Consider the following 13606-nt stretch of genomic DNA (forward strand, 5'->3'; position numbering starts at 1 on the left):
TTAAATATTTTTATTCATCTTTTCATGCCTGAGATGAATAAAAATAGTTAAGTTAGTTAGTTAAGATTAGTTTACTGGGTACTCCGGCATCCAACAGTCCAAAGACATGAGGTTAGTGGAGATAGGTCAGATCAAGTAATATATATATGTATATATATATATTTTTTAAGTTGTGTCAGGAGAGTTTTAGTTTTTTCACACTCTACTTTAGGAATTTCTGTGAATTAAGAAAAACTCAGTTTTATAATTACAGGACAGTCAATGAACTACAGCTACTAGTATGCTTTCTGTAGTTTTACATGTTTATTTCTTGCGATTTAAGCCCAAAGAGTCGACCCTCTTCCATTTACTACAGTAGAATTTCTTTGTCATGTAGAAAAAAAATCTGTTAATGTTGAAATTGAACTCTTTCTCATAGATTAGGATTAAATTTGATCAAATCAACTTTTTCTTATACCGAAAGAAAGAGGGGCTCCACTTGTCTGGCCCACTTAATATCAGAGTGGGATCTATCTGGACCACAAGGCAAACTGAGTCTGACACCTGTGTTTTACACGGTTCAGGGTTTAAATTCTATTCACAAATAAATGACTGGTTTTAATACAAGTTTGATATCATGGAGTGGTGTGGGAGCTCCAGCTATACCACTTAAGGAGTAAACTCACAGGAGTGAGTGGAAGGGACAGTTAAACATCTAGTCTGTAAATATATCGTCATTTCAGCACATCTCACTGCACCCTATGGCCAAACCTCACAGTAAAGCAGCTTCACCACCATCTATTCAACAGGGTCCTTTGGGAAATAAAGATTACAACCACAGGACGCTGTTGTAGGGAGTTCCAGTCTAGACTGAATTATTCATTTTCTTTCCCAGATCTAGCCTGAACTTTACTTAAATTGATATCACGTAATGACAAACTGACGTTTCTGCTCAGTCTAGCAAAAACACTGCACCTCACTCGAATTTGACAGCCTGATGCACCGAGAGCTCGGCTCCAACCAGACAGGATTAAAATGTGTATAAGATTTCTAATAATTCCTGCAATCTTAGTTCAACTGAGTTTTATATGAGGCCATCAGAAGTCAAAATCAAATTTCACTTGTAAGATTAATATTAACAACAACAGTAGCATTTCATTATAGGATATAGTAAATCACATTAGCACATCTCCCTCACTCTAGTACTTTACAGCTTAAAACGTCCTTTGCCTCTGCATATATGGGCCGACTCTTGCAGCATATTACAGATATGGGAGTGGTAGACTAATTAAAGCACCTCAGGGGTGCTGAAGGATGTGAGCAGAGCCAGAATATGTAGTAGCCTCAGATCCAATTAGGGTGCACCACCATTTGGCTACTCTTGCATTATTAAGTATGGAATTGCTGGACCTTGAATGATGGGGAACGCCATTAAGAATACACGGTGGGGGAAATCAACTACTTTCCTTGCCTGGTTTGTTGAATCTGTACAGGTGTTTCAACTTAAAAAAAACAAGAAAGAGGAAAAGGTGCATAAAGTGATCAGAGATTGGTGTGCCTGTAGTTAATTTTTCTCCTGGAGAGCACAAGATTATACAGGTTTGATGCGATGAGGCAAGAATGACAGGAAGTGCTGCAAGTTTAGGAAGGAGCATTTAAACTGAAAAACAAGCAATTTAGGTTTGGCACGGTCTAATAGAGTGCTGACGGTCTCCTGCTGGGAGACAATTTAGTCGGACAGGTTGATAAAATGAGCTGATTTTCCATCACCGTGACATCACACGTCCCGTCAGATTTTCATTCATAGCCACCATCAAGGAACAGCCAAGCAAGATGAAGGTAGATGTCTTTAGTCAAAACATCGTGCAATCGCTGAGAAAAGTGAAATAATTAATGCGTGCAGCACCACTAATGCTGCTCCAGTGAAGAAGAAGAAAAAAAACCATCTGAAGGGTTTAAGTAAATTATGAAAAAGCTAATTGCGCTTCATTATTCATTTTGAGTTCTCAGCTACAGCTCAGCATGCTCACTGCAAACATGCAATAATGATACAACCTCTCACTGCGTGATCAATTCCTTTGATAAATAACGACTCCTGTGGCTGGATGACAGCTGAGGGAGTTCGCTGTAATAAGCCCTATAGTCCTTAAAACAGGTGTGCTTTGAATCTGATTAGAGATTATGAGTCTGTAGAGTTATTAATCTGCATTACATTAATAAAATTTAGAGCGTTAAACAACCTTCAAGTGCACAAACATGCGCCAAGGCAGCTCGCTCTCTCACTTTTAATAGAAGAGTAACGAGCAGTGCAAAGTGCAGGCTTTTGTTATTTGCCCGGCTGAAACTCATTTTAATAAACTTGACTTAAGCCTTAAGTTTGACCTCATTTGATCTTGAAGAAGAGGTTGGAGGTCCAAAGTAAAGTAACATTTACAATCCCCATAACATATATCAACATATATGTGTTTGTCAGTACAAACAATGGCAGTAAGAAACAGTATTAATGAAGCTATGAAGAGCTGTTTATCACTATGACCTTCAGATCAATCTATTGACCTTGAAGGAGAGGTCAGAGGTCACATGTGACATGATACTTTAAATTTTTATATGGTACTTTCTATACACTGATCAGGTGAGTGAATTACAATGATTATCTCGTCATCCTTCATCTGGCACCTGTTAGTGGGTGCGATGTATAAGGAAGCAAGTGAACATTTTGTCTGTAAAATTGACGCGTTAGAAGCAGGAAAAATGGGATTTGAGTGAGTTTGACAAGTGTTAAATTGTCATGGCTACGCGACTAGGTCAGAGCATGTCCAAAGCTGTAGTTCTTGTGGGATGTCCTTGGTCTGCAGTGGTCAGCATCTATCAAAAGTGGTCCAAGGAAGTAACCAGTGACATGGTCATGGGGAGCCAAGGCTCACTGATGCACATGGGGAGTTAAGACTGGCTTGTGTGGGCAAAACACATTCGCACTACCAAAATGTAATATTTCATGCTAGGTGACAAATGGTAAACATATTACGCTTCAGAGCACCGAACACGTCCCTAAATGACGAGAAAAAAAAAAAAAGATTTTTAGTAGATATACCTATGGTGTAAATTTAAAACTCCTACATTGCTTTGTTCTCGGGTTAACGCATTCACAAACTTCGACAACACGACATCATTTTCAACTTTAAACGCAGACGTTGCCAAAAACATAACCTCCTGTGGTGGAGGTAATAACGAAAGCACATGGGGGACGTGTACTTGTTATAAAAATTTTATTTTGAATAAAACAACGTAGCCATATTACATGTAGTGTGGTCCATCTATTTTACATACCTCAGGAGAAGCGACACAGTTCTGCCATGGTACGGTTCATCATGATCATTAAAATCATCATCACCATCAGTTTACAGTCAGAGGTTATAGTAGTGTTGTTCAATCTCACAAGTTTTACAGGGTAGCATATAGCACAACAACACGACGCAGTGAGGGACCAGTGCTAGAAGGCCAGTGGAAAACCCCCCCAAAACAACCCAGCAACAGATAAAATACTACTCATCATAACGGGAGGCTAGCTTCAGCAGGCCACAGACCCATCGTGGTACAGTAATAGTAACTTGTTTTTTTTCCTTTTTTTAAACTTGGTAACTCCTCATTGCAGTGTACACCAATACAGTGAGCTAAAGCTTAGAAATCTATACCAGGTTGCTCATGGTTGTAAATGAACACACAACTGTTTGACGAGTTTACGAACCACAAAAACAAAACTGTGTCTATGAGTCTGAGGTAGCAAGGCAATCATGGCTTTCCTCTGATTTCTGAACATATATCTCTTTTAAAAAAACAAACCAAACCTATTCTACATGATAACGGCGGGCCTTTCATAAACCCAGATTCAAAACAACTTTAGATTTAAATCTGTAACTTCCAAAACCATTTTTACACAATCCCACAATAATACATCGACTCTCACCTCCGTCTTCCACGTGTGGAACGACAAACTTTGTAGGCACAGAAGGGGTAAAAGTTTACTTTAACAAAATCGCAGCTGAGACAAAGTCTGCCGGCATATCGATGCTTTTTAAAGGGGAACTTGACATCAAGCATGCTACGAGATAGATAGGAAAACAAACCAGGTGATCCGAGAGGTGATAGTTTACATTTTGGAAACGATCCTTTCAGCCACCGGGAGCAGTGTGTGCGCTCCCCAAGCATTTAACAAAAGTCTGGGGCTATTCGGGGCTCGATGGTACAAAGCAGTGGAATGACAAATAAAAATGGAACAGTTTGATTCCCAGTTAAGTCAACAGAATTCAAACAAAATCCCAACCACCCTCTGAAAAACAAAACAAAAAAATCTATACAAAGCCCCGTGTCCATATACTCATCTGCATACCTAAATAAATCACTGACAAATGTTCAATTCGGTACAATCTACAGTTCATAAAATATACAGTTTGCATAGTACAAGACAAGGTGGTAAAAGTAGTTAAGTTGTCTGCTCCTGTGCGTCTTTGGGATTTAGGGGCAGGGGATTTTGTTTGTGTGGGAATGGTCTCTCCATCCTCCAGTCAGTCCTCACATCATCTGAAAACACACAGAGAGAAAACGCTTTGGATCAGACGACAAAAAGCAAGAATCTTGAAACACGACAGCGCCAGTTCACATACAGCCACAGAAAAGCTCGGATTTATGAGTCTCTTTGGTTAGTCCCGAGCGCTGCAGGTGAACCCGCCTCATTTCTCTTCATCAAGACATCACCGTGTGGAAACGTCAGAAGTTCAAACAAAGTAATCGGGTTTGAGAGCTGGCAAATGGACTGCAGTCCCTCAAGCCAGTTAGAGTCCATTAGGAGCGCAGAGGGGGGAAAGTGGGAGGTGGGCATGGATGAATCTGGGAAGATTTTACAAATCAGAGCTCTCCTCAGAAATGAAATTAGGCACTCAAACTAAAGCTTTGCGCTGAAGTTAAAGGAGAGTGCATGGAGCGCTGTCCGCCGAGGACTATAAAAAGCCAGGAGTGGAAGATGTTTGGGAAATGAACTCATTAGATTTAATATTCAATTGATGTGGTAATGCATGTGTTGTGTAACACTGCTGCAGATGAGTCAGATGAGGTTGCATTATTGTACAGAGGAACGTACTCCAAAGCAGGTGGTAAATAAACACATCATTAACATGGAACCTGCAGGAGAACAGAAGAATGAGGAGACCTGTGGTTCACATAGTGTTTGTAGTCAAAGTGCTTATGTAGATAATGAATACAAGTCATAAACTCACAGTGCTGTAAAAAAGTATTTGCAGTCTTCCTGATTTCTTAGGTTTTTTTACATTATGTTTCAGGTCGATCAAATTCTAATATTAGACTAAGATAACCCGAGTAAATACAAAATTCAGTTTTTAGGTGATAATTTCATTTATTAAGGGGGGGGAAGCTATACCTGCCTGGTTATGTGTGAAAAACTTATTGCTAAATGATAAATTAACTGTGGAAAGCTCAGTTTCAGTTTCAGTACCCACACTCAGGCCTGATTACTGTCTGATCTCAGGAAGCAACACATCATGCCACGATCGAAAGAAAGGGCGGAGAAACAGTCATTAATATCTATCAGTCTGGAAAGCATTACAAAGCCATTTCTAAAGCTTTGGGCCTCCAATGAACCAGTGTGAGAACATGGTAAACCGGCCTACCACAAATAAAGCGAGAGAGCATCAAAGACTCATTCAGGAGGTCACAAAAGAACCCAGAACAACATCTGAAGAACTGCAGGCTTCACCTGACTCAGTTATGGTCAGAGTTCGTGATTAAACAAGAAAACGACTGGGCAAAAATGACATTCGTGGATCCAACACAAAGGCTCGTCTAAGATGATCCCCAAGACTTTGGGGAAGATATTCTGTGGACTGAGGAGACAAAAGCTGAACTCTTTGGAAGGTTTGAAGTACATGAATTACATGTGGAGTAAATCTAACACGGCATTTTTATAAAACGATTATTGCACCAACATCCTGACAACAATTCTACCTTTCACCAGAAGATCCTAAAGGAAATTACTCTGTCACTAGTTCATGCCCTGAAGCTCAAGAGCATTTGCAGCAGGGCAATGATCCGAAACACACCAGCAAGCCCAGCTCTGAATGACTCAAAAAATACAAAAAAACAAACAAAATGAAGGTTTTGGATTGACCTAGTCAACGTCTGCACCAAATGAGACTTTTTGACACGACCTTAATCAGGTCATTCATGCATGAAAACCCTCCAGTGTGGCTGAATTAAAACAATTGGACAAAAATTCCTGCACAGGGATGTGAAATACTCATAGCCAGTCGTTCTTGCTGCCAAAGGTGGCACAACCAGTTATTAGACATAGGGGGGAATTACCAGGTAGGTTTGGATAACAAACTGCATTTTGTATTTACTCTGGGCATCTTTGTCTAATATCTTCGATCTCAAACATGTATGTTTATCAAATAAACAAAAAAACAAGCAAACCAAGAAATCAGGAAGAGGACAAAGTTTTTAACAGCAATGTAAATTTTGAGTTGCAAACTGCTTGAAAGGACGGGCTGTATTGTTCTGGTCAACAGAGAGAAAAGTAGAAATGTCTGACTCTCAGAAAATAGGCAGTTTAACTGGCATGTAAAAGTACTGCTTATTGTGCAGGGAGACAAGCTGAGCAGCTTAAAAAGACCCTGAGGGGAAAAGAGGTGTGAAGCAGAACCAAGGGACACCGGAGCGGGGTAAATAATTACAGTGGGAAGAGGTCAGCGGCAACAGCTTTCACAATACCTCTGTCCCAAAATGCACCTTGGCCTCAGACTGAGAGAAAGAGAGGAGCCGTTAATGGCACTCCCCTGGGATCCATTAGCAGCCGCTTTCTCACAGAATGTGGAGGGTTGAGGCAGGTGAAGGCTTCGTGGAGGGGACTGCTTTTGTGGCAGCAGCTGTAATTACCTCTAAAACGTGCTCTATTCCAACTTCTCTCACCTTTGCCAATTACCAAAATACCAATCCCTCAATACAAACAATACGGCGTAAGAACAAAAAAACAACCCACTGCGAAAAGAAAAAAAATTAACATCCCCTGTTGCGTCTTTAAATTTATGGGAGAACGTCTTACCTGTGGTCTCGAGGAGAGGCTTGAGGCTGCAGGAGGCAAAACAAAGAAAAATTAGAGCAGTTTAACACTTGAACTCCCCAGTTCATTTCAGCATTTATGAGTCTACACAAAATTGTCAGCCTCTGGGTACCTCCCACGTACTTGTGCGCACACTGAGCGGCTGAGTCCCGGTGCCTCCGAGCTATGCAGTAACCAAATTCTAATAACGCTGGAACGTGTGCCAGATTACAATGGATTTATAACTAAAGCCCTCGCAGGAGTTTCGACTCTCCAATAATGGAATACAATTTAAAAACCACAGAGCTCGATATTTTAGCGTTCTAATTTATTTTGCTATTTGATTAACGTTCCCAAAGGTGAATATTGTTTCAGATTCAGCTATTAGGAGTAATGAGCTATAACGTTTTCTTCCCAATTTGATCAAATACCAAATTTAAATGATGATGGCTGAAACAATTAGGCCTGTATTTAAACTCTGTGCATCTGAGCAGACATCAGAATCGAAGGCACAAAGTCACAAATGGGTGCAGAGGAACCTGGACCGCACTGAGCAAACATCCGAAAACAGAAAATTTCAGGACGAGACCATCTGAGTTCAGGATTACAATACTTGACACTTTGCTGTGCACACAAAGACACGGGAAACAGGCACAAAGCCGAGTGGCAGCGTGAGAGACGAGGAAATAAAAAGGAAGGATACAGAGCAGGAGTGTGCGAGGGGCTGAAAGAGGAAGAAGACACGAGGATCGATAAGAGCACTGAGAGGTGGTTAAAAAAAAAAAAAATCAGAAGGCGGGTGATGAGTATGGTTGATATTGTAGATTATGATGATTACATCAGAAAAGTACCACCATTTCTCCACAGGCTCAAGCGTGCACCTTTTTAGCGGAAAAAATACCTCAGAGATGTCTAAAGTCAGTGTTGTGCTGTGAACATACTGGGAATCATTGACTTTCATGCCATGCATGTGTAATTTCAGTTATCCCATGAACCTAACGGATCTAAGTTAAATACTGCTTAATAACATTCAATGCTGTTTTAACAATAATATGTAAAATAGTATGATAAAAGAGGGGAATGTTACAAAACCATTTGTGTAGCTGAAATGTAAAAGGTGGTATTTAATAAGTAAGATGACAGACAATTACTGTAAATAGCAACTATTTTTAAAAACTCTTTGTTGTTCCAGACGTGATTGAAGCTAAACTGCCAAATATTCTCCTGTCCCAGCAATTCAACAGTCTGTTTTGGCAAATTTATCTCAGTCGCAAACACATAGTTCAGATCAAACAAATTTAAATATTAGACAAAGATAACCCGAGTTAATACAAACTGCAGTTTTTAAATTTCTTTTAAGTAAGTGACAAAGCTGTCCAAACCTAGAGTACCTGGTCCTAAGTGAAAAAGCGATTGCTAATAAACTAATGTGGCACCCTTGGCTTCAAGACCTGCAATCGAGCAGTTTGTGATAACTAGAAATGAGCTTTCCACATCAATGTGGAGGAATTGTGGCTCACTCTTCTTTGCAGAATTGTCTTAATTCAGCCACAGTGGAGGATTTTCCAGCATGAACAGCCTGCTCAAGGTCATGCCAAAGCATATCAATCAGATTTAAGTCCAGATAACCCAGTGTTTACATCCAAAGTGTGCTTGAGGTTCAGGACATGAGCTGATTGATGGTCAGAATTCAGGATTTTCTGGTAGAAAGCAAAGTTCATGCTTCCTCCAATTACAGCAAAACAGCCCGAGACCATCACACTACCACCACCATGTTTGACTTTGGCTATGATATTCTTTTCTAAAATGCTGTGTTAGTTTTGTGCCAGATGTAACGTTTGTCTCGTCAGTACACAGAATATTTTTTCCCAAAAGCGTTGGTTTTTTTTTAGCAAATGTGAGACCAGTCTTTGTGTTCTTTTCTCCTTGGAACTCTCTCATTGATACCATTTTTGCCAGTCTCTTTTTTGTTGTTCAATCATGAACTCTGACCTTAACTGAGGCAGGTGAAGCCTGCAGATGATGTTGTTCTGAGTTATTTTGTGACCTCCTGGATGAGTCGTCGCTGCGCTCTTGGGATAATTTTGGTAGGCCGGTTACTCCTGAGAAGGTTCACTGCTGCTCCAAGTTTTCTCCATGTGCAACTAATGGCTCTCACCGTGGTTCACAGGAGTCCCGAAGCTTAAGAAATGGCTTTCTAACCCTTTCCAGGCTGATAGATGTCAATGACTTTGTTTCTCAGCTGCTTCTTTAGATCGTGGCACGCTGCTTTCTGAGATCTTTTAGCCTACCTCAGACAGCTTCTGTTTAGATGATTTCTTGATTCAGCCAGTCTGGCAGTAATCATGCCTGAGTGTGGGTAGTGAAATTGAGCTCAGCATTCCAAAAAATGTGGTTAATCACAGTTAATTCATCGTTTAACGAGGAGGAGATTAATTACTTTCTCACACAGGGCCAGGTAGGTGCAGGTAGCTCCTTTCTCTTCATAAATGAAATAGTCATTGAATAACTGTATTTTGCAATTACTCAGGTTATCTGTGTCTAATATTAAACATTTTTTGACGATCTGAAAGATTTCAGTGTGACAAATATGTAAAAAAGTAAGAAATGATCACAGCACTGTATCTTGCACATGCTACATCAGTTTTTCTGTGAAGGGCTTTTCCGGTTAAGCAAACTGTACTTTTTCCTCTGCTGACCTTCGACCTTATGGTGAGACAAAAAAAAAAAAAATCTGCTGCAGGAGGCTGGGAAGACACGGTGGGAAATTCGAGGAGGAGGATTGGGAAACTTACGACTGCATGCAGGGAAGGAGTTGTTAATCTGCTCCATTACATCTGCCAGGTCAGAGCTGCTGTTATGGGAGTCCAACAGCTCATCTGAACACACATGCACGCAAAGCACAGAGAGGTTGATTTTCAGTTACCACACGCACTCACACTTTAATACTGCACCACAGCGAGGAACAGTTTACATTTACAGAAAAGCGAATATTTTTTCTCTGTTGTGAGCAATGGACTGATATCTTCCTATTTAAATAAACAACAGTACATTAAGCCTTTTTCAGCTTGAGTGTCTCACCTGAGTTTTCAGTAAGTGGCCCTCGATCTTGCACGATGGGGGAGGACAATCCATTTACCCTCGAGTCCACATCGGGCTGATGGAGAGACAGACATGAAAACAAAACAAAACAAAAGAACATTTAGTCATTATAACACAATTATTCCACTTGGTGGCTGCTTGACAACTTCAAAATTAGCCCTGCTTCACAGCAGCAGGCGGAGACAAGAAACAACCAAAGGGCAGCACAACGAGGCTCTTGTCATGTGTACAATTTCCCCAAACAAGCCAAAACTGAGTTTAACACACTACAGTATCAATCACATTTCAAGCCCTCAATTAAAATTAGCCCAGTTTTTTGTTTTGTTTTAGCTCAAATGCTTTACCCTGATGGTCTTCAGTGAGTGGAAAGGTAAAAAATATGTGCACATGCTCTTAAATATAACTGAAGTAGAAAATGGTTAAAACAGATGATAGTACATACTTAAATCTAAACAACAGTGCTCATATTTAGGATTTTTCTCTGCTTCTTGCCACTCTGTAACCTCTAGCCTCATCTTGATATAACAAATAATTATTTGCCCCCCAGTCTGCTGTGTTCTCAAGATCTAAAGATTCACAAATAAATTAATATATTACACACACACACACACACACACACACACACACACTGCAGAATATGTCAAAAGTCTGTTGAAAAACCAATTTCTCAGATGCTCAGAAGTGAACACTTCATGTCCAGTGACATTCACGGCACAATCTCCCATTCCCTTTGGCTTTTCAAGTTCAAGAAAGTAAATCAATGCTCCCTCCCCTCTCTCATATACCCTCCTTCTTCCTCTCCTCCTTCATCTCCTCGTGCCCCTAGCGCTAGCGAAGGCTAACATGTTGGAAACGTCTCTGGAGCACAACCAAGTGTCTCGAGGCTCGTCTTAGAATAGCTCAGGTCAGGGTTTTGGTCACCCTTCGGGAGTGTGAATTTAATGCGTGCCATCAGGCAGGCTGGGTTTATTACTCTGAAGCTTGGCAGTAACACAGCACTTGATGGAAAGACGTGTTGACACATCGTCAGGTCTCCGGGGACTCTCTGAGAACTGTAGTTCTTACGTAAGTGTTTGGACGTTTCCATGTGTGCAGGTAGCTGTGTGCGCCGTTTATGTTTGGATTTTCTGTCTGTTGCAATCAGCGTCAGAATAAATCCACTGCAGCATGCGGCAGCATTGATGGAAAGTCTAAACAAGGCTAACTCAGCGGAGGTAGAAATGCAGTAGCTTAGACAGTATACAACACTACAGCACATTGCAACCTGACAGTCTGCTGTATAAACCAAATTAAGAATCGCCTTTCAGCGCAGGTTTTTCAAGCATTTCTACTTTGAGACTTTACTTCCTCATCGCTATAATTTGACAGTTATAGCAAACGTTTTAGCATTCAAAATAAACATGAGCGACACAGTCCTTGATTCGCTTTACTTCTTTAGTTCTGTGTGTAGTATAGGGATGAGAATTGCCAAATGACTTTCGGTTTGCCATCATTAATTAGACACCATGGGAAGTCATAAAATATTCAGTTAAACTTCAATTTTTTTTCTCCCCCCCAATTCTGTTTTATTTAATGCAGTGGCAAATTACAAAAAAATTCTCCACAAGGTGCTTTGAATTGTAAGTTAAAGACCCTACAATAATACAGGCACTTAAAGAAAAAACACTGAAAACACTGCAGTGCAAGTGATGCTGCTGCTGGTTGCTCTGTGGCTTGTTGCTAAAAGATTTGAAGTGATTTGGTGAGCTAATGAAGCTGAAGGGAGATTGCTTTTGATACTTGTATCATTAAAAGTTAGGGGGAAAAAACACTAAATTTGAGGCTTTTATTTTGGAAATGTGGCACCTTAAGGATGCTGGCAAACTATAACTGATGCATTTTTTTAATTATGAATTTTTTAAGCATTCTCTTCAGGTTATAAATATTAATTGGGAGCTTTTATTTTTGAAAATTTCACAGCATCAAAGCACCTTAATAACATCCGATAAATAACTGAAGCCATAATGAAATTTTTAAAGAATCCTGTTCAATTCCTGCAACTATTCTGATGCTTTTGTTCTCATTGACAGATTAATAATAACACATTTAACCTTTTATTTATTAAGAAAACACACTGAATTTGAAGCATACTGGTCTTCCATTTAGAAACTAAGGACTTTTATTTAGAAAATCTGACAAACCCGTGCAGGTCACTGCCACTGTCAGGGTGTAGGACTGTTATCTAACATTGTGTGTGAGACGGACGATGAGAGGGGCAGCTTTAAATTGTGAATGACAGCCAAAATACTTCAAACTGCCTTCAAACTGCAGTATGACGTTAGCTCGTTTTAGATAACTGACTGGGAAAAAAAACCTACATATACATCTTGTTTCCCACACTTGATGTCAAGAAAGTGAGAAGAAATCCACCAAAAACCAATGTTTTTGTGATTTTACTTTTAAAAACATGGTCATGGAAGCTACATAAAAAAGTGCTTATTTCTAGTTTTTCCTTGATCAAATTATAACGGGCCACCCAGATATCACTCCTTTCACTTAAATACTACAGATTTAAAAAAAAAAACAAAAAACAAAAACATTTCCTACAATCTGGTGGTAAAATGATGCTTGTAGAGTTAAAATTGACAAATTGAATCAATGAGCAAATGTGGGTTATAGTGTCTGTATGTCCTAATAACACTACCAGTATCTGGAAACCTTGCATCATTAACTGCATTCTAAGAGAAAGTAGAAATCAGTGTCCTAACAGCTATTTAATATTTTATTTTATCTACTGTACTTCTGCTGAAGGACAAATTTAAATTTTGTGAGAGTGCAATACTAAAACTGTTTCTGTCCAAATGTTAATCATCTGCCATTAAATATCTGCTGAGTCACGTCAGCTGCCGCCTGTTGTTATGAGTTATTGCCCATGCTCACAGCTTCTCAGCTTCCAGAGAGCCAATACCTGCCCCCCCCTCCCTCAGTTTGCTTTGTCAGGATTGCTGCTTGTTTGGCTTGAGGCTTGTGAATTTCTCACTTGGCACAAACAATCCAACCTCAGTGAGCAATTAGGCCGGGTATAAACAAATCTGGAAGTTATTAATACGGAGATCGGAGATGGATGCTGGGTGGAATGGAAATGATGTGATTAGGATCTAATCTGAATGATGATGAGCAGTTTTTTAAAAATTGTGATAAAGGTGGGTTATCATGTGGATTTCGGGATTAATAACTGCAAGCTCATGATGGAGCTCGACTTTGAACGAATCCCTTTAATTTACTGGAAGCTTTCTGTATCAGCATTTTACTTTTACGTCTGCTTAAATTATTTTTTTCCTGAGCCGTCTGAAACAGCCCTGCCAGCTGGTGTGTGTGAGTGAGTCTGTGAACCGTGATTACTGCCCTGCTGCTCCTCAACAACAAGCCTAATGAACT

The 13606-nt window shown here is 40.0% G+C and overlaps 1 protein-coding gene across 5 annotated transcripts in view; it reads right to left on the bottom strand.

Moving 5' to 3' along the window:
* Window positions 1-3228: 3228 nt before the first annotated feature.
* Window positions 3229-13606, bottom strand: part of utrn (utrophin) — a 142503-nt gene continuing 132125 nt past the window's right edge. For 4 of the 5 annotated variants that reach the window (XM_005734470.1, XM_005734471.1, XM_013911201.1 and 1 more), the window contains 4 exons: window positions 10169-10244; window positions 9883-9966; window positions 7091-7116; window positions 3229-4557 (listed from right to left, as the gene is read on the bottom strand). In XM_005734470.1, the coding sequence (XP_005734527.1) occupies window positions 4549-4557; window positions 7091-7116; window positions 9883-9966; window positions 10169-10244 (195 nt within the window). In that variant the 3' untranslated portion in view covers window positions 3229-4548. The remainder of the gene's footprint in view (window positions 4558-7090; window positions 7117-9882; window positions 9967-10168; window positions 10245-13606) is intronic. The other variant, XM_005734472.1, reaches the window with a different exon arrangement.

This window comes from Pundamilia nyererei, unplaced genomic scaffold, assembly GCF_000239375.1.
Source record: "Pundamilia nyererei isolate P.nyererei 1_Seehausen unplaced genomic scaffold, PunNye1.0 scaffold00058, whole genome shotgun sequence".
NCBI lineage: Eukaryota > Metazoa > Chordata > Actinopteri > Cichliformes > Cichlidae > Pundamilia > Pundamilia nyererei.